Below are 19,788 nucleotides of genomic sequence, written 5' to 3'. Positions count from 1 at the left end.
CCAAAGTTGGGATATCCAACAATTGTAATGGGTAATGGGTCCAACTAACAGATTGGATTACTTAAAAAAAATGTATGTTATGTATCTTTGTGTAGCATAAGATCACACCCTTTTTTTCAATTTTCACCTAAAATGAAATACCCAAATCGAACTGCCTGTAGCTCAGGACCTAAAGCAAGGATATGCATATTCTTGATGCCATTTGAAAGGAAACACTTTGAAGTTTGTGGAAATGTGAATTTAATGTAGGAGAATATAACACATTAGATCTGGTAAAATATAATACAAACAAAAAACATGTGTTTTCCCCCCCCAAAAAATAATCTTTGAAATCCAAGAGAAAGGCCATACATTAAGATAGGATCCTAGGTGTAATCTAGATTTTGTCCACAAGATGGCAACAGGGTGTGTGCAAAGTTTCAGACTGAAAATGCTGGTCAACAGACCATGCTGGTCAACCAGCATAACCAGCTGGACCATGCTGTTCAGACCTGCTGGACCATGCTGGTCAGACCAGCTTGACCAGCATCCAACCAGCACTGACCAGCATAGACCAGCATGGACCAGCTTGAAATGTGTGCTGGTCTATGTTTTTTTTCAAGCAGGGCTTATAGGGAGCAGAATTGGAAGTCCAGACCTTGTACAGATCTCATTATAGAACACATATGTTTTTTCGTTTTGGCTGATATAATTTAATTTATAAAAATGAAGGCAATAACATATTACAAAAAGAATCAGATCTGTTGATGCTATACTTTCTTTAAATTAGGGAAACATCCATGGGCTTTAGAAAGTATAGCTGTCTTAGCTGATGACAAGATGTCACTTAGTCCCTATTGCGTCAAGTCCGACTAGAAATAATTATTTCGACCATTGTTACGTTCATGGTCATTAACATTGATTTGCTTTGAAAGAGATTTGAATGGGTGTCAGTTCACATGAAAACTGCAAAAACCCTAGAGAAAGTGTAACCAGCGGAAAAGGTTCTCCCCCAAATGAAGTTAAACCAAAACAGCGATCACTCTACTCTAGCCTATTCAATTTGTGCTACATGTCATGCCCTACATTACTTCTCTGTGGTTTTCCCTGCTTTTCCCAGAACTCTGAATGTGGGAGCAGTATCTACAAAGTGCTGGCTGTGGATCGGGATACAGGCTCTGGAGGCTCGATCACCTTCTATCTACAGGTACTGTAACATCTGGCTGGGATAAACCCCTTTAACCAGTGCCCACCCAGGAGGTCACTGCAGGTCTGCACTAAGGCCTAGATTCAATCAGATCAAGTGTTAACCGGCCATAGCCGACTCCCACATAGTTGATGTTTTGTCGGTTTCAGGGGTGTAACTTTGTTGGAGCTATCAAATTGGTGATCAGCTGCTCTTAATCATTGTCAGGAAGCCACACCCATCCTACTTGCGTTAGAAGTTAAGAACGAGAATGTGTAGGCTATATATAAATAATTACCCTCAAATAAAAAAGTATTAAACAAAATAATTATGATTTCTATCAGCCTAATCAATGTTTGAACTTGTAAACAAGGCTGCATGGGATTTATCTTAATGCAACTCCATGATGCCAATGGCAATACCCATAATGACAAAGTGAAAACATGTTTTTAGAAATTTTGCAAAGGTATTGGAAATGGAATAACTCATTTACATAAGTATTCACACCCTTGAATTTGTAGAAGAACCATTGGCAGGAATTACTGGTGTGAGTCTTTCTAGGTAAGTCTCTAAGAGCTTTCTACACATAGATTGGGAAACATTTGCCCATTATTCTTTTCAAAATTATTCAAGCTCTATCAAATTGGTTGTTGATCATTGCTAGACAACCAATGTCAGGTCTTGCCATAGATTTTCAAATAGATTTAAGTCAAAACTGTAACAAGGCCACTCAGGAACATTCACTGTCTTCTTGGTAAGCAACTCCAGTGCATATTTGGCCTTGTGTTTTAGATTATTGTCCTGCTGAAAGGTGAATTCATCTCCCAGTGTCTGGTGGAATGCAGCCTGAAGTAGGGTTTCCCCTAGGACTGCCTGTGTTTAGCTCCATTCTGTTTATTTTTCATCCTGGAAAAACTCCCCAGTCCTTAACAATTACAAGCTTACCCATAACATGATGCAGCTGCCACTATGCTTGACAATATGGAGAGCGGTACTCAGTAATGTGTTGTATTGAATTTGCCCCAAACAGGCAGTGCCTTCAGAAAGTATTCACACCCCTTTACTTTTTGTTGTTGTTGTTGTCTTACAGCCTGAATTTAAAATTGATTACATTTAGATTGTATGTCACTGGCCTACACACAATACCCCTTAATGTCAAAGCGGAATTATGTTTTTCAAAATGTTTACAAATGAATAAAAAATGTAAAACTGAAATGTCTTGGGTCTGTAAGTATTTGCTTGCCCTTTGTTTTGGCAAGCCTAAATAAGTAAACATCTGCTTAACATTATTTAGCATGTGCATCAGATGCATATCAACCCGCAAGGTGCAGCAAACATAAGTACCAATGCTTGATAAATAATGCATAAACTATTATAAAGGATTAATTGCATGAAGAAATATTTGTGGAAATATAACCATTTAAAAAAATAACAACAATACTTGTTTGTTTAGATAGAGTCAAGGATTTTGTATAATTCTACAAAGTCAGAGAAAAAAATGTTTCCCTTACAATAAAAACATTACAGTGTAATCCATTTGATCAACTTCATTTGTAGATTTGATTACCAATAGAGTTATAGTAAATAATAACGTCCAGTTACAACTTATTTTGTAAAAGTAAAATCGAAAAATGTAATAACCTCTTACATCTAGACGTTCCGCTAGCGGAACACCTGCTCCAATATCCAATGATGGGCGTGGCGCGAAATACAAACTCCTCTAAAATACAAAAACTTCAATTTTTCAAACATATGACTATTTCACAGCATTTTAAAGATAAGACTCTCCTTTATCTAACCACACTGTCCGATTTCAAAAAGGCTTTACAACGAAAGCAAAACATTAGATTATGTCAGCAGAGTACCAAGCCAGAAATAATCAGACACCCATTTTTCAAGCTAGCATATAATGTCACAAAAACCCAGAAGACAGCTAAATGCAGCACTAACCTTTTATGATCTTCATCAGATGACAACCCTAGGACATTATGTTATACAATACATGCATGTTTTGTTCAATCAAGTTCATATTTATATCAAAAACCAGCTTTTTACATTAGCATGTGACGTTCAGAACTAGCATACCCCCGCAAACTTCCGGGGAATTCGCTAACATTTTACTAAATTACTCACGATAAACGTTCACAAAAAGCATAACAATTATTTTAAGAATTATAGATACAGACCTCCTCTATGCACTCGATATGTCTGATTTTAAAATAGCTTTTTGGTGAAAGCACATTTTGCAATATTCTAAGTACATAGCCCAGGCATCACGGGCTAGCTATTTAGACACCCGGCAAGTTTAGCACTCACCAATATCAGCTTTACTATTATAAAAGTTTCATTACCTTTTGTTGTCTTCGTCAGAATGCACTCCCAGGACTGCTACTTCAATAACAAATGTTGGTTTGGTCCAAAATAATCCATCGTTATATCCGAATAGCGGCGTTTTGTTCGTGCGTTCCAGACACTATCCGAAATGGTAAAGAAGTGTCGTGCGCATGGCGCAATTCGTGACAAAAAAATTCTAAATATTCCATTACCGTACTTCGAAGCATGTCAACCGCTGTTTAAAATCAATTTTTACGCCATTTTTGTCGTAGAAAAGCGATAATATTCCGACAGGGAATCTCCTTTTCGGCAAACAGAGGAAAAAAATCACAAAGGCGGGGGCAGTCGGGTCACGCGCCTAAGCCCAGAGTCCCTTGATCGGCCACTTGAGAAAGGCGATAATGTGTTTCAGCCCGGGGCTGGGATGATGACATTCTGTTTTTTCCCGGGCTCTGAGCGCCTATGGACGACGTAGGAAGTGTCACGTTAGAGCAGAGATCCTTAGTAAAAGATAGAGATGGCAAAGAAGTTCCAGAAATGGTCAGACAGGCCACTTCCTGTAAAGGAATCTCTCAGGTTTTGACCTGCCATTTGAGTTCTGTTATACTCACAGACACCATTCAAACAGTTTTAGAAACTTTAGGGTGTTTTCTATCCATATGTAATAAGTATATGCATATTCTAGTTACTGGGTAGGAGTGGTAACCAGATTAAATCGGGTATGTTTTTTATCCAGCCGTGAAAATACTGCCCCCTAGCCATAACAGGATAATAATATAACCAGCACAGGTGAAATAATCAAATCAAAGGTTATTTGTCACATACACATGGTTAGCAGATGTTAACCTCTTACATCTAGACGTTCCGCTAGCGGAACACCTGCTCCAATATCCAATGATGGGCGTGGCGCGAATTACAAATTCCTCAAAAATACAAAAACTTCAGTTTTTCAAACATATGACTATTTCACAGCATTTTAAAGACAAGACTCTCCTTTATCTAACCACACTGTCCGATTTCAAAAAGGCTTTACAGCGAAAGCAAAACATTAGATTATGTCAGCAGAGTACCAAGCCAGAAATAATCAGACACCCATTTTTCAAGCTAGCATATAATGTCACAAAAATCCAGAAGACAGCTAAATGCAGCACTAACCTTTGATGATCTTCATCAGATGACACACCTAGGACATTATGTTATACAATACATGCATGTTTTGTTCAATCAAGTTCATATTTATATCAAAAAACAGCTTTTTACATTAGCATGTGACGTTCAGAACTAGCATACCCCCGCAAACTTCCGGGGAATTTGCTAACAATTTACTAAATTACTCACGATAAACGTTCACAAAAAGCATAACAATTATTTTAAGAATTATAGATACAGAACTCCTCTATGCACTCGATATGTCCGATTTTAAAATAGCTTTTTGGTGAAAGCACATTTTGCAATATTCTAAGTACATAGCCCAGCCATCACGGGCTAGCTATTTAGACACCCGGCAAGTTTAGCCTTCACCAATATTAGATTTACTATTATAAAAGTTTGATTACCTTTTGTTGTCTTCGTCAGAATGCACTCCCAGGACTGCTACTTCAATAACAAATGTTGGTTTGGTCCAAAATAATCCATCGTTATATCCGAATAGCGGCGTTTTGTTCGTGCGTCCCAGACACTATCCGAATGGTAAAGAAGGGTCGCGCGCATGGCGCAATTCGTGACAAAACATTTCTAAATATTCCATTACCGTACTTCGAAGCATGTCAACCGCTGTTTAAAATCAATTTTTATGCAATTTATCTCGTAAAAAAGCGATAATATTCCGACCGGGAATCTCCTTTTCGGCAAACAGAGGAAAAATCACAAAGACGGGGGCGGCCAGGGCACGCGCCTAAGCCCACAGTCCCTACATTCTGTTTTTTCCCGGGCTCTGAGCGCCCATGGAAGACGTAGGAAGTGTCACATTAGAGCAGAGATCCTTAGTAAAAGATAGAGATGGCAAAGAAGTTCAAGAAATGGTCAGACAGGCCACTTCCTGTAAAGGAATCTCTCAGGTTTTGACCTGCCATTTGAGTTCTGTTATACTCACAGACACCATTCAAACAGTTTTAGAAACTTTGTAGTGTTTTCTATCCAAAGCCAATAATTATATGCATATTCTAGTTACTGGGCAGGAGTAGTAACCAGATTAAATCGGGTACGTTTTTTATCCAGCCGTGAAAATACTGCCCCCTAGCCATAACAGGTTAATGCAATTGAAGAGAAATGCCTGTGCTTCTAGTTCCGACCATGCAATAATAACTAACAAGTAATCTAACAATTTCACAACAACTACCTTATACACACAAGTGTAAAGGAATGAATAAGAATATGTACATAAAAATATATGGATGAGCGATGGCCAAATGGCATAGGCAAGATGCAGTAGATGGTATACAGTACAGTATATACATATGAGATGAGTAATGTAGGGTATGTAAACATTATATAAAGTGGCATTGTTCAAGTGGCTAGTGATACATTTATTACATCCAAATGTTTATTATTAAAGTGGCTAGAGATTTGAGTCAGTATGTTGGCAGCAGCCACTCAATGTTAGTGATGACTGGTTAATAGTCTGATGGCCTTGAGGTAGAAGCTGTTTTTTAGTCTCTCGGTCCCAGCTTTGATGTACCTGTACTGACCTCGCCTTCTGGATGATAGCGGGGTGAACAGGTAGTGGCTCGGTGGTTGTTGTCCTTGATGATCTTTTTGGCCTTCCTGTGACATCGGGTGGTGTAGGTGTCCTGGAGGGCAGGTAGTTTGCCCCCGGTGATGCATTGTGCAGACCTCACTACCCTCTGGAGAGCCTTATGGTTGTGGGCGGAGCAGTTGCCGTGCCAGGCGGAGAAACAACCCGACAGGATACTGTCAATTGTGCAACTGTAAAAGTTTGAGTGTTTTTGGTAACAAGCCGAATTTCTTCAGCCTCCTGAGGTTGAAGAGGCGCTGCTGCGCCTTCTTCACCACGCTGTCTGTGTGGGTGGACCATTTCAGTTTGTCCATGATGTGTACGCCGAGGAACTGAAAACTTTCCACCTTCTCCACTACTGTCCTGTCGATGTGGATAGGGGGGTGCTCCCTTTGCTCTTTCCTGAAGTCCATGATCATCTCCTTTGTTTTGTTGTTTCCCTGAAACCACACTCCGAGGGCCCTCACCTCCTCCCTGTAGGCCGTCTCGTCGTTGTTGGTAATCAAGCCTACCACTGTTGTGTCGTCTGCAAACTTGATGAATGAGTTGGAGGCGTGCATGGGCACACAGTCATGGGTGAACAGGGAGTACAGGAGAGGGCTGAGAACGCACCCTTGTGGGGCCCCAGTGTTGAGGATCAGCGGGGTGGAGATGTTGTTTCTTACCCTCACCACCTGGGGGCGGCCCGTCAGGAAGTCCAGGACCCAGTTGGACAGGGCGGGGTAGAGACCCAGGGTCTCGAGCTTAATGACGAGCTTGGAGGGTACTATGGTTTTAAATGCTGAGCTGTAGTCGATGAACAGCATTCTTACATAGGTATTCCTCTTGTCCAGATGGGTTAGGGCAGTGTGCAGTGTGATTGTGATTGCGTCATCTGTGGACCTATTGGGGCGGTAAGCTAATTGGAGTGGGTCTAGGGTTTCAGGTAGGGTGGAGGTGATATGGTCCTTGACTAGTCTCTCAAAGCACTTCATGATGATGGAAGCGAGTACTATGGGGTGACAGTCATTTAGCGCAGTTACCTTAGCTTTCTTAGGAAAAGGAACAAAGGAAAAATGGTGGCCCTCTTGAAGCATGTGGGAACAGCAGATTGGGATAAGTATTGATTGAATATGTCCATAAACACACCAGCCAGCTGGTCTGTGCATGCTCTGAGGACGCGTCTAGGGATGCCGTCTGGGCCGGCAGCCTTGCGAGGGTTAACATGTTTAAATGTTTTACTCACGTTGGCGGCTGTGAAGGAGAGCCCACAGGTTTTGGTAGCACGCCGTGTCGGTGGCACTGTATTGTCCTAAAAGCGAACAAAGAAGTTGTTTAGTTTGTCTGGGAGCAAGACATTGTGGTCTGTGATGTGGCTGGTTTTCTTTTTGTAGTCCGTGATTGACTGTAGACCCTACCACATATCTCTTGTGTCTGAGCTGTTGAATTGCGACTCAACTTTGTCTCTATACTGATACTTAGCTTGTTTGATTGCCTTGCGGAGGGAATAGCTACACTGTTTGTATTCAGTCATGTTTCCGGTCGCCTTGCCCTGATTAAAAGCAGTAGTTCGCACTTTCAGTTTTGTGCGAATGCTGCCATTAATCCACGGTTTCTTGTTGGGGAAGGTTTTAATAGTCGCTGTGGGTACAACATCACCGACACACTTGCTAATAAAGTTGCTCACCGAATCAGCGTATTCATCAATGTTATTGTCGACGCTATGCGGAACATATCCCAGTCCACGTGATCGAAGCAATCTTGAATCATGGAATCAGATTGGTCGGACCAGCGTTGAACAGACTTGAGCACGGGTGTTTCCTGTTTTAGTTTCTGTCTTTAGGCTGGGAGCAACAAATTGGAGTCGTGGTCAGATTTTCCGAAAGTAGGGCGAGGGAGGGCTTTGTATGCGTCGCGGAACTTAGAGTAACAATGATCCAGGGTTTTACCAGCCCGGGTCCCGCATTCGATATGCTGATCAAATTTAGGGAGCCTTGTTTTCTGATTATCCTTGTTAAAATCCCCAGCTACAATAATTGCAGCCTCAGGATATGTGGATTCCAGTTTGCATAGAGTCCAATGAAGTTCTTTCAAGGCCGTCGATGTGTCTGGTTGGGGGAAGGGGGGGGTATACACGTCTGTGATTATAATCGAAGAGAATTCTCTTGGTAGATAATGCGGTCAGTGTTTGACTGTAAGGAATTCTAGGTCAGGTGAACAAAAGGACTTGAGTTCCTGTATGTTGTTATGATCACACCACATCTCGTTAATCATAAGGCATACACCCCCGCCCTTCTTCTTACCAGAGAGATGTTTGTTTCTGTCGGCGCGATGCATGAAGAAACCAGGTGGCTGTACCGACTCTAACGTATCCCGAGTGAGCCATGTTTCCGTGAAACAAAGAACTTTACAATCTCTAATGTCTCTCTGGAAGGCAACCCTTGCTCGGATTTTGTCTACCTTGTTGTCAAGAGACTGGACATTGGCGAGTAGTAAACTCGGGAGCGGTGCGCAATGTGCCCGTCTACGGAGCCTGACCAGAAGACCGCTCCGTCTGCCCCTTCTGCGGCGCCGTTGTTTTGGGTCGCCGGCTGGGATCCGATCCATTGTCCTGGGTGGTGGAACAACGGATCCGCTTCGGGAAAGTTGTATTCCTGGTCGTAATGTTGGTACGTTGACTTTGCTCTTATATCCAATAGTTCCACCCAACTGTATGTAATAAAACTTAAGATTTCCTGGGGTAACAATGTAACAAATAATACATAAAAAAACAGTATCCTAAAAAAAAGCACCAGTGCATGAACAATTGTAAAGGATGAATTGCATAAATAAATATCATATTTAAATTGTACGTTTGCTATGTTACTAGTTTTTGTTTAGTAGCCTAAGCAATGCTGCCGTGCGAGTGGTCATGTGCTGAATGCATGGACAGCAGAGATATTCCTGGAAAAAATTACATTTGTAAATAGAGCTTCACCTCTTGAATAATATTAGAATAGAAACTGCACAATATGCTTTTGCTGAGAGTATATAGAAATCAAAATGTTTAACCTGCAAGTGGCTCTGAACGAGGATTTGATAAATTGATGATCCTTTCCCTGCATCTGTAAATTAAAAGATGCGTCCAGATTATTGTCAATTTAATCTTATCTATGGGCTGATTCTTATTATTTCGGTATAGTTCAGGTGTAGTTTCGATGGGCCGGCTGTGCAGGCTGACTGGCATCGTTATATTTCCCGCTCATCAAGTTGAATAGAGTCAAGGATATGTTTTGCATTATTCTAAAGGCCTAATTCAACACATAGCATTTTTTCATTTCCCTTAATAAATTTGATTAGTAATAGAGTTAGAGTAAATAAAACGGTCCCATAACAGCTTCTTTTTACAAAGTTAAATGTAAAAGAGAATGGTATCAACGCCTAAGGTGTTTTATAATTTACAAAGGCAAACGTCACTAGCCATTGACTTATGGTGGTTCTAGTGTTAACAAGTCACATAATAAGTTGCATGAACTCACTCTGTGTGCAATGAAAGTGTTTCTTATCATTGTTTAATGATTACCTCATCTCTCTACCCCACACATACATTATCTTTAATGGCCCTCAGTCGAGCAGTGAATTTCATATGCAGATTCAACCACAATGACCATGGAGGTTTTTCAATGCCTCGTAAAGAAGGGCACCTATTGGTAGATCGGGTAAAAAAAAAGCAGTTGTTGTATATTGCTTTGAGGATGGTGAAGTTAGCCTCTCTGGGCTAGGCGGGACGAATTCGTCCCACCTACGTAACAGCCAGTTGAAGCCTGTGGCGTGATTTTCAAAACCTTTGAAATGCTATTACTTCAATTTCTCAAACATATGACTATTTTACAGCTATTTAAAGACAAGACTCTCGTTAATCTAACCACACTGTCCGATTTCAAAAAGGCTTTACAACGAAAGCAAAACATTAGATTATGTCAGCAGAGTACCAAGCCAGAAATAATCAGACACCCATTTTTCAAGCTAGCATATAATGTCACAAAAACCCAGAAGACAGCTAAATGCAGCACTAACCTTTGATGATCTTCATCAGATGACAACCCTAGGACATTATGTTATACAATGCATGCATGTTTTGTTCAATCAAGTTCATATTTATATCAAAAAACAGCTTTTTAACATTAGCATGTGACGTTCAGAACTAGCATACCCCCCCCCGCAAACATCCGGTGAATTTACTAAATGACTCACGATAAACGTTCACAAAAAACATAACAATTATTTTAAGAATTATAGATACAGAACTCCTCTATGCACTCGATATGTCCGATTTTAAAATAGCTTTTCGGTGAAAGCACATTTTGCAATATTCTCAGTAGATAGCCCAGCCGTCACGGCTAGCCATTTAGACACCGACCAAGTTTAGCCCTGACCAAACTCCGATTTACTATTACAAAAGTTTGATTACCTTTGTTGTCTTTGTCAGAATGCACTCCCAGGACTGCTACTTCAATAACAAATGTTGGTTTGGTCCAAAATAATCCATCGTTATATCCAAATAGCGGCGTTTTGTTCGTGTGTTCCATACACTATCCGAAGTGTAAATAAGGGTCACGAGCATGGCGCAATTCGTGACAAAAGATTTCTAAATATTCCATTACCGTACTTCGAAGCATGTCAACCGCTGTTTAAAATAGATTTTTATGCCATTTTTCTCGTAAAAAGCGATAATATTCCGACCGGGAATCTGCGTTTAGGTAAACAGACGAAAGAAAACAAAGCATTCTGTCGACGCGGGCACGAGCCTGAGTCTCACAGTACTGTAACCAGCCACTACCCAAACGCGCTACTTTTTTTCAACCAGAGCCTGCAAAGCCACGATTCAGCTTTTTGCCGCCTTCTGAGAGCCCATGGGAGCCGTAGGAAGTGTCACGTAACAGCAGAGATCCTCTGTAATGGATAGAGATAATCAAGAAGGGCAAGAAATTGTCAGACAGGCCACTTCCTGCATGGAATCTTCTCAGGTTTTGGCCTGCCAAATGAGTTCTGTTATACTCACAGACACCATTCCAACAGTTTTAGAAACTTTGGAGTGTTTTCTATCCAAAGCTAATAATTATATGCATATTCTAGTTTCTGGGCAGGAGTAATAATCAGATTAAATCGGGTACGTTTTTTATCCGGCTGTGAAAATACTGCCCCCTAGCCATAACAGGTTAAAACAGTTGAAGAGTTTAATGGCTGTAATAGGAGAAAACTGAGGATGGAGCAACAACATTGTAGTTACTCCGCAATACTAACCTAATTGACAGTGAAAAGAAGGAAGCCTGAACAAAATAATAAATATTACAAAACATGCATCCGGTTTGAAACAAGGCACTAAAGTAATACTGCAAAAAACGTGGCAAAGCAATTCACTTTTTGTCCTGAATACCAAGTGTTATGTTTGGGGCATATCCAATACAACACATTATTGAGTACCACCCCATATTTTCAAGCATAGTAGTGGCTGCATCATGTATGGGTATGCTTGTAATAATTAAGGACTGTGGAGTTTTTCAGCATTAAAAAGAAACAGAATGGAGCTAAGCACAGGCATAATCCTAGAGGAAAACCTTGTTCAGTTGGCTTTCCACCAGACACTGGAAGATGAAATCACATTTCAGCAGGACAATCTAAATCACAAGGACAAATCTACACTGATGTTGCTTACCAAGAAGACAGTAAATGTTGCTGGTGGGATGAGTTACCTTTTTTGACTTAAGTCTACTTAAAAATGTTGCACAATCCAGGTGGTGAAAGCTTTTAGAGATTTACCCAGAAATACTCACAGCTGTAATCGCTGCCAAAGGTGCTTCTACAAAGTATTGACGCAGGGGTGTGAATACTTAGGCAAATTAGATATTTCTGTATATCATTTTCAATACATTTGCAAACAATTCTAAAAACCTGTTTTCACTTCGTCATTATGGGGTATTGTGTGTAGATGGGTGAGAAAAAAAAACATTTAATCTATTTTGAATTCAGGCTGTAACAACAAAATGTGCAATAAGTCAAAGGGTATGAAAACTTTCTGAAGGCACTGTATCGCTTTGTATTCAGGACTAAAAGATAATTGATAGTAATTTAGTGCCTTGTCGGAAACAGGATGCATGTTTTGGAATATTTTTATTCTGTACAGGCTTTTTTCTTTTCATTCTGTCGTTTAGTTTAGGTTAGTATTGTGGAGTAACTACAATGTTGTTGATCCATCCTCTGTGTTCTTGTATCACAGCCATTATTAAACTCTATCACTTTTTTAAAGTCACCATTGGCCTCATGGTGAAATCCCTGAGCAGATTCCTTCCTCTCCATCAACAGAGTTAGGAAGGACGCCTGAATATTTGTTGTGACTGGGTGTATTGATACACCATCCAAAGTGTAATTAATAACTTCACCATGCTCAAAGAGATATTCAATGTCTGCTTTTTTAGTTTAACCCATCTACCAACAGGTGCCCTTCTTTGCGAGGCAATGAAGGTCTTTGTAGTTGAATCTGTGTTTGAAATTCACTGCTCAACTGATGGACCTTACAGATAATTGTATGTGTGGGGTACAGAGAAAAGCTAGTCATAAAAAAATCATGTTCAACACTATTATTGCAGATAGAGGGAATCCATGCAACTGTCACGGTTGTGTGGAGAGACGGACCAAGGCGCAGCGTGTTCTGAGTTCCACATAATTTATTACTGAAACTTACCAACAACAAAAAGAAACAAACAACGAACCGTGACGACAGAGGTGCTACATGCACTCACTCAAAACAAGATCCCACAAAAACCAGTGGGGAAATGGCTGCCTAAATATGATCCCCAATCAGAGACAACGATAAACAGCTGCCTCTGATTGGGAACCATACCAGGTTAACATAGATATCAAACAACCTAGAGAACCCACCCTAGTCACACCCTGACCTAAAACACATGGAGAATAAAAGGCTCTCTATGGTCAGGGCGTGACAGCAACTTATTAAGTGACTTGTTAACCTTTATGGGCTAGGCGGGAAGTAATCGTCCCACCTACGTAACAGCCAGTGTAATCCAGTGGCGCGATTTTCAAATACCTTAAAAATCCTATTACTTCAATTTCTCAAACATATGACTATTTTACAGCTATTTAAAGACAAGACTCTCGTTAATCTAACCACACTGTCCGATTTCAAAAAGGCTTTACAACGAAAACAAAACATTAGATTATGTCAGCAGAGTACCCAGCCAGAAATAATCAGACACCCATCTTTCAAGCTAGCATATAATGTCACAAAAACCCAGAAGACAGCTAAATGCAGCACTAACCTTTGATGATCTTCATCAGATGACAACCCTAGGACATTATGTTATACAATACATGCATGTTTTGTTCAATCAAGTTCATATTTATATAAAAAAACAGCTTTTTACATTAGCATGTGACGTTCAGAACTAGCATACCCCCCGCAAACTTCCGGGGAATTTACTAACAATTTACTAAATTACTCACGATAAACGTTCACAAAAAGCATAACAATTATTTTAAGAATTATAGATACAGAACTCCTCTATGCACTTGATATAAAATAGCTTTTTGGTGAAAGCACATTTTGCAATATTCTAAGTACATAGCCCAGCCATCACGGGCTAGCTATTTAGACACCCGGCAAGTTTAGCCTTCACCAAAATCATATTTACTATTATAAAAGTTTGATTACCTTTTGTTGTCTTCGTCAGAATGCACTCCCAGGACTGCTACTTCAATAACAAATGTTGGTTTGGTCCAAAATAATCCATCGTTATATCCGAATAGCGGCGTTTTGTTCGTGCGTCCCAGACACTATCCGAAATGGTAAATCAGGGTCGCGCGCATGGCGCAATTCGTGACAAAAAAATTCTAAATATTCCAATACCGTACCTCGAAGCATGTCAACCGCTGTTTAAAATCAATTTTTATGCAATTTATCTCGTAAAAAAGCGATAATATTCCGACCAGGAATCTCCTTTTCGGCAAACAGAGGAAAAAACACAAAGACGGGGGCGACCAGTGCACGCGCCTAAACCCACAGTCCCTTGATCGGCCACTTGAGAAAGGCGATAATGTGTTTCAGCCTGGGGCTGAAATGACGACATTCAGGTTTTTCCCGGGCTCTGAGAGCCTATTGGAGCCGTGGGAATTGTCACGTTACCGCAGAGATCCTTTGTAATTGAATGAGATGTCAAAGAAAGACAATAAATGGTCAGACAGGCCACTTCCTGTAAAGGAATCTCTCAGGTTTTGACCTGCCATTTGAGTTCTGTTATACTCACAGACACCATTCAAACAGTTTTAGAAACTTTGGAGTGTTTTCTATCCAAAGCCAATAATTATATGCATATTCTAGTTACTGGGCAGGAGTAGTAACCAGATTAAATCGGGTACGTTTTTTATCCAGCCGTGTCAATACTGCCCTCTAGCCATAACAGGTTAAGCACATTTTTACTCCTGAACTTATTTAGGTTTGCCATAAAAAAGGGATTGAATACTTATTGATTTCTGATTTTCATTTTTAACTAATTTCACATTATGGGTATTGTGTGTGGGCCAGTAACAAACATCTCAATTTAATACATTTTAAATTCAGGCTCTAACACAACAAAGTGTAGATAAAGTCAAGGGGTGTGAATACTTTCTGAAGGCATTGTAGGTATGGGAAAATGGACTAGGCAACAGGATAGATAATAAGTAGTATTAACAGCATATGTGATGAGTTAAAATAGTTTATGCATATAGGGGGGCATTTGGTTAACTATTTAGCAGTCTCATGTCTTGGGGATAGAAGCTGTTCAGGGTCCTGTTGGTTCCAGATTTGATGCATCGGTACCACTTGACGTGCGGTAGCAGAAAGATCAGTCTATGACTTGGGTGGCTGGAGTCTGACAATTTTAGGGCCTTCCTCTGACACCGCCTGGTATATATGTCCTGGATGGCAGGGAGCCTCGTCCCCAGTGATGTACTGGGCCATACACACTACCCTCTGTAGCACCATGTGGTCGGATGCCAAGCAGTTGCTACACCAAGCAATGATGCAGCCAGTCAAGATGCTCTCAATGGTGCAGCTGTAGAACTTTTTGAGGATCTGAGGACCCATGCCACAACTTTTCAGCCTCTTGAGGGGGAAGAGGCGTTGTCGTGCATTCTTCACAACTGTATTGGTATTTGCGGACCATGTTAATTCCTTCGTGATGTGGACACCGAGGAACATCAAGCTTTCAACCCGCTCCACTTCAGCCCTGTCAATGTGTATGGGGGCATGCTTTGTCTTGGTGAAGTTTAGGAGAGGTTGTTGTCTTATCGTAGTTACTGATCAGGCCTACCATAGTTGTGTCATCAACCAACTTGATGATGGTGTAGGAGTCGTGCGTGGCCACGCAGTCGTGGGTAAAAACAGGGAGTACAGGAGGGGACTAAACACACACCCCTGAGGGGCCCTCATGTTGAGGGTCAGCGTAGCGGATTTGTTGCTGCCTACCCTTACCACCTGGGGGCAGCCAGTCAGGAAGTCCAGGATCCAGATTTAGAGGGAGGTCCCAGGGTCCTGAGCTTAGTGATGAGCTTGGAAGGCACTATGGTGTTGAACGCTGAGCTGTAGTCAATGAACAGCATTTTCACATAGGTGTTCTTCTTGTCCATGTGGGAGAGGGCAGTGTGGAGTGCAAATTAGATTGAATCATCTGTGGATCTGTTTGGGCGATGAACACATTGAAGTGGGTTCAGGGTTTCTGTGATGGCTGGTGCTCTCATGCATGGCTCAGTGTTGCTTGCCTCGAAGCAAGCATAGAAGTCATTTAGATTGTCTGGTAGGCTCGAGTCACTGGGCAGCTGGCTGCTGGGTTTCCCTTTATAATTTGTGATATTTTGCAAGCCCTGCCACATCCGATGAGTGTCAGAGATGGCGTCGTAGGATTCGATTTTAGCCCTGTATTGAAGCTTTGCCTGTTTGATGGTTTGTCTGTGCTAGAAAAACATGTGTATGTGTGTGTGTGTGTGTGTGTGTGTGTGTGTGTGTGTGTGTGTGTGTGTGTGTGTGTGTGTGTGTGTGTGTGTGTGTTTACACGCACATGCACTTGTCTGTATGCGCACACGAGTATGTAGTTATTGGGCTCATCAGCCGGGGATTAAATAACATTAATTTAATTAAATCAACTTGTGTGAGGTATTGGTGGCTTAGAGGGCTGCTTTGGCCAGAGATGGCGGGGAATGTTGGTGTGCACTTTGTGTGGGGACTGCTATTAGGAGCAGAGCATAGCTGGACATTGAGGCAAAGCAGATCTGGACACACCAGCTTTTTACCTGCCTGCCCCTATTCAGGGCATATGGCCTCTTTATATCCAAACATAGGTATGCATATTTTGTATTCACTCTATGTCCAAATTCTCATGGTCCTTAGAGGGGTAGTTATGTATTTATCTGATTACTGGCATGATATGTCTGCTCACGTTAACCTTAGTGAGCGGTGATGGTGGGGTTTCAGGATGGAGAGGCTTAAGGATTGAAAGGCTCTTTGCTGTTTGACCTCATCGGTGTGTATTTAAGCTTTTAATATGATGCCTTTCTTTCTGCCATGACAGACTAATGGTCAATCCAGTAAATTTGCCATAGACCGACACAGTGGTGTGCTGAGGATCAAGCCCGGGGAGACGCTGGACTATGAGAGGTCGACAACACACTTCATCACAGTGGTGGCCAAGGTAATGGTCATTGACTACCACTGATAACACTGATAACCCTACAGTATATCATGCATTGGCAAACAACATATTCACTCTTTATCACCTTATAATAAGGAATGGCGTACTGAATCCTCATGATATACAGGATATACATGAAGTTAATGAAAAATAAATAGCACATCACTCAACAAAAACAATGTCACTGTGGATTACTCTAGTGTCGGGTCGTTTGTTGTCGTTAATGTAATGACATGCTATTTGTCGAATAATGAACTATGTTTATAATTACATGATTAAATTCATCATGTAACCTTTAACCTGATTCCTTTGTACTCTTCAACTTCATGTTGTGTTTTGGGGTCACGACTACTCGTAGACCTCGTCTGTAATGCGTGGTCAACTTAGTCTGATATGTAAATTCTTAACTCACATGTTTTATACCCCAGGGAAGAAAGGGGTGTTTCCGTCTTTATGACATGCTCTCTGGGTTCCCTGCGGCATAGCTAGTTACGAGGCAAGGTATTACAATATACTATGTTCTTGTTAGACAACTAAAATCACAGCCTGTCACAAAAACATTGTCTTTGATATGGATATTTTCTACACAACGTCATGTACATATTATGAAAACTATCGTTACAATGTTTTCGTTATAACATCTTCATTTAACTTTTAATGACATCACAAAATTAACATTAATTTTCATATTCCATCTATCATTGTTACCACCATTTTGGCTGAGGAAATATAATGTCCCAAAGTCCATTTATTGCATGTTACAGTTCTGAGGTAGCCTCTCCCTAAGGCACACACAGACATTCCAATCCCCAACACTAAAGGAAAAATGATTAGTCTGCTGCCTTAGAATTTATGAAGGGCGTGAGGTGTCTTAAACCACTCCCCCATCAATCCCTCTACCTCTCCCCCTCTGCGGGAGGGAGAGATATCTCTGTTGAACTGTGATCTACTGTAACCTGATCCTCACAGGCCAGTCATGACACTAGGATACAGGCATGCTAGTGTCCTGTGGCCTCATTTATAACCTTTGCGCAAATTTCACACTACAACATTTCTGCATGCGCCATTTCTGAAAAGTTGGCGCACGTACAAACATATCGAGATTCATAAACTTGCCGCACGCCTTACATACGCATGTTTCCCATTACAAATATCCTGTATGACAATAATCCTTCATTTACTGTATAATTTGGAACTATTCCCATCAGGCCACGGCATGCAAAAGACAAATTGTTGTTCAATATTTAGTTAATCAATAGATTAATAGATTTATTTGTCCTGTCCTGGTATACGCTCAGAGATTAAATAGACAATGAAGTCGCGCTCCTATCGCACAGAATTACTGTACCCTACACACACTGTGAAATATTTTACGTAAACCACGGTCTATTTACTGTGTTGGCAGAATCTTTAGCAGTAATTTATAATGTATCTGGAAAGAGAAAACAATAGCAAAATGTTGTGGACCTTTCAGCAGAACGTTTGAATTCAACAGTGTTTTCCATCGACTTTTCCCCCAACGTAAATATGATGGACTGGCCGCGAATTCCGAAACCTTGTAGGGCACATACTTCCAGCAGCAGTATGATCCACCTTGTTATCTCTACTGTTGATTGTGCTGCTATCTTGTGCCAAATCCTTCTTGAAGGATATATTTTATCTAAATGAAGACAAACTTCAATAAATAATGGTCAGCCATGTCTGATCTTTTAAATTAAATTGTACAAAATAAGGATATAAAATATGGGATATTTGATTCTGTAACAGGATGGTGGTGGAAATTATAATGGGAAAGAACAGGTGATGTCATCCTCTGCCACCTTGACAATCAACGTGATTGACACCCAGGACACGCCCCCTAGCTTTGTCGGGACACCATATTTCGGATACGTTTATGAAGTGTCCGTACCAGTAAGTACAAACATGCACAGCTCTCAAGATATCACACTAACATGACACACACACGAAGAACACCGTACAATTGTGTAACACTTCAACAAAAATGTAACCATGTCATTAGATTTAGGCCAATTTCGGGAATTTTAGTGCATCCCGCCGACAGGAATAAACATCTCTCCGGTAAGAAGGGTGTTGGTGTATGTTTCATGATTAACGACTCATGGTGTAATTGTAACAACATACAGGAACTCAAGTCCTTTTGTTCACCTGACCTAGAATTCCTCACAATCAAATGCCGACCGTATTATCTCCTAAGAGAACTCTCCTCGGTTATCGTCAGAACCATGTATATTCCCCCCAAGACGGCCATCAAGAAACTTCACTGGACTTTATGCAAACTGGAAACCATATATCCTGAGGCTGCATTTATTGTAGCTGGGTATTTTAACAAAGCTCATTTGAGAACAAGGCTACCTAAATTCTATCAGCATATCGATTGCTGTACACGAGTGAGTAACACGCTCGACCATTGCTACTCTAACTCCCGTGATGCATACCCCCCCTCCTTTTGGCAAATCTGACCATGACTCCATCTAAGCTCTGTGCTTAGGTCTATCCAACGCTGGTCTGACCAATCAGATTGCTTCAATACCGTTGATGGGATATGTTCCAGGTAGCCTCAGATTATAACATTGACGTATATGTTGACCTAACCAGAAACTGTGGATTGATGGCAGCATTCACGCAAAACTAAAAACACGTCCCACTGCATTTTAATCATGGCAAGGCAATTGAAAATATGGCTGAATACAAACAGTGTAAGGCAATCAAACAAGCAAACAAGTGCCAGTATAGAGACAAAGTGGAGTCGCAATTCAATGGCTCAAATATGAGACATTTGTGGGAGGGTCTACAGACAGTCATGGATTACAAAAAGTAAACCAGCCCCGTCAGGG

General features: G+C 40.9%; 1 protein-coding gene across 1 annotated transcript in view; it reads left to right on the top strand.

Moving 5' to 3' along the window:
• The window catches only part of LOC106578368 (cadherin-related family member 1), a 171,823-nt gene that overhangs the window by 19,795 nt on the left and 132,240 nt on the right, over positions 1 to 19,788 (top strand). The window contains 3 exon segments of the mRNA XM_045702044.1: positions 1,100 to 1,186; positions 16,814 to 16,933; positions 18,701 to 18,844. Of these exon segments, the coding sequence (XP_045558000.1) occupies positions 1,100 to 1,186; positions 16,814 to 16,933; positions 18,701 to 18,844 (351 nt within the window).

This window comes from Salmo salar, chromosome ssa19 (assembly GCF_905237065.1).
Source record: "Salmo salar chromosome ssa19, Ssal_v3.1, whole genome shotgun sequence".
NCBI classification, from domain to species: Eukaryota; Metazoa; Chordata; class Actinopteri; order Salmoniformes; family Salmonidae; genus Salmo; species Salmo salar.
Note: the sequence above shows the minus strand (reverse complement) of the source record. Positions and strands in the feature narration are given on the sequence as shown.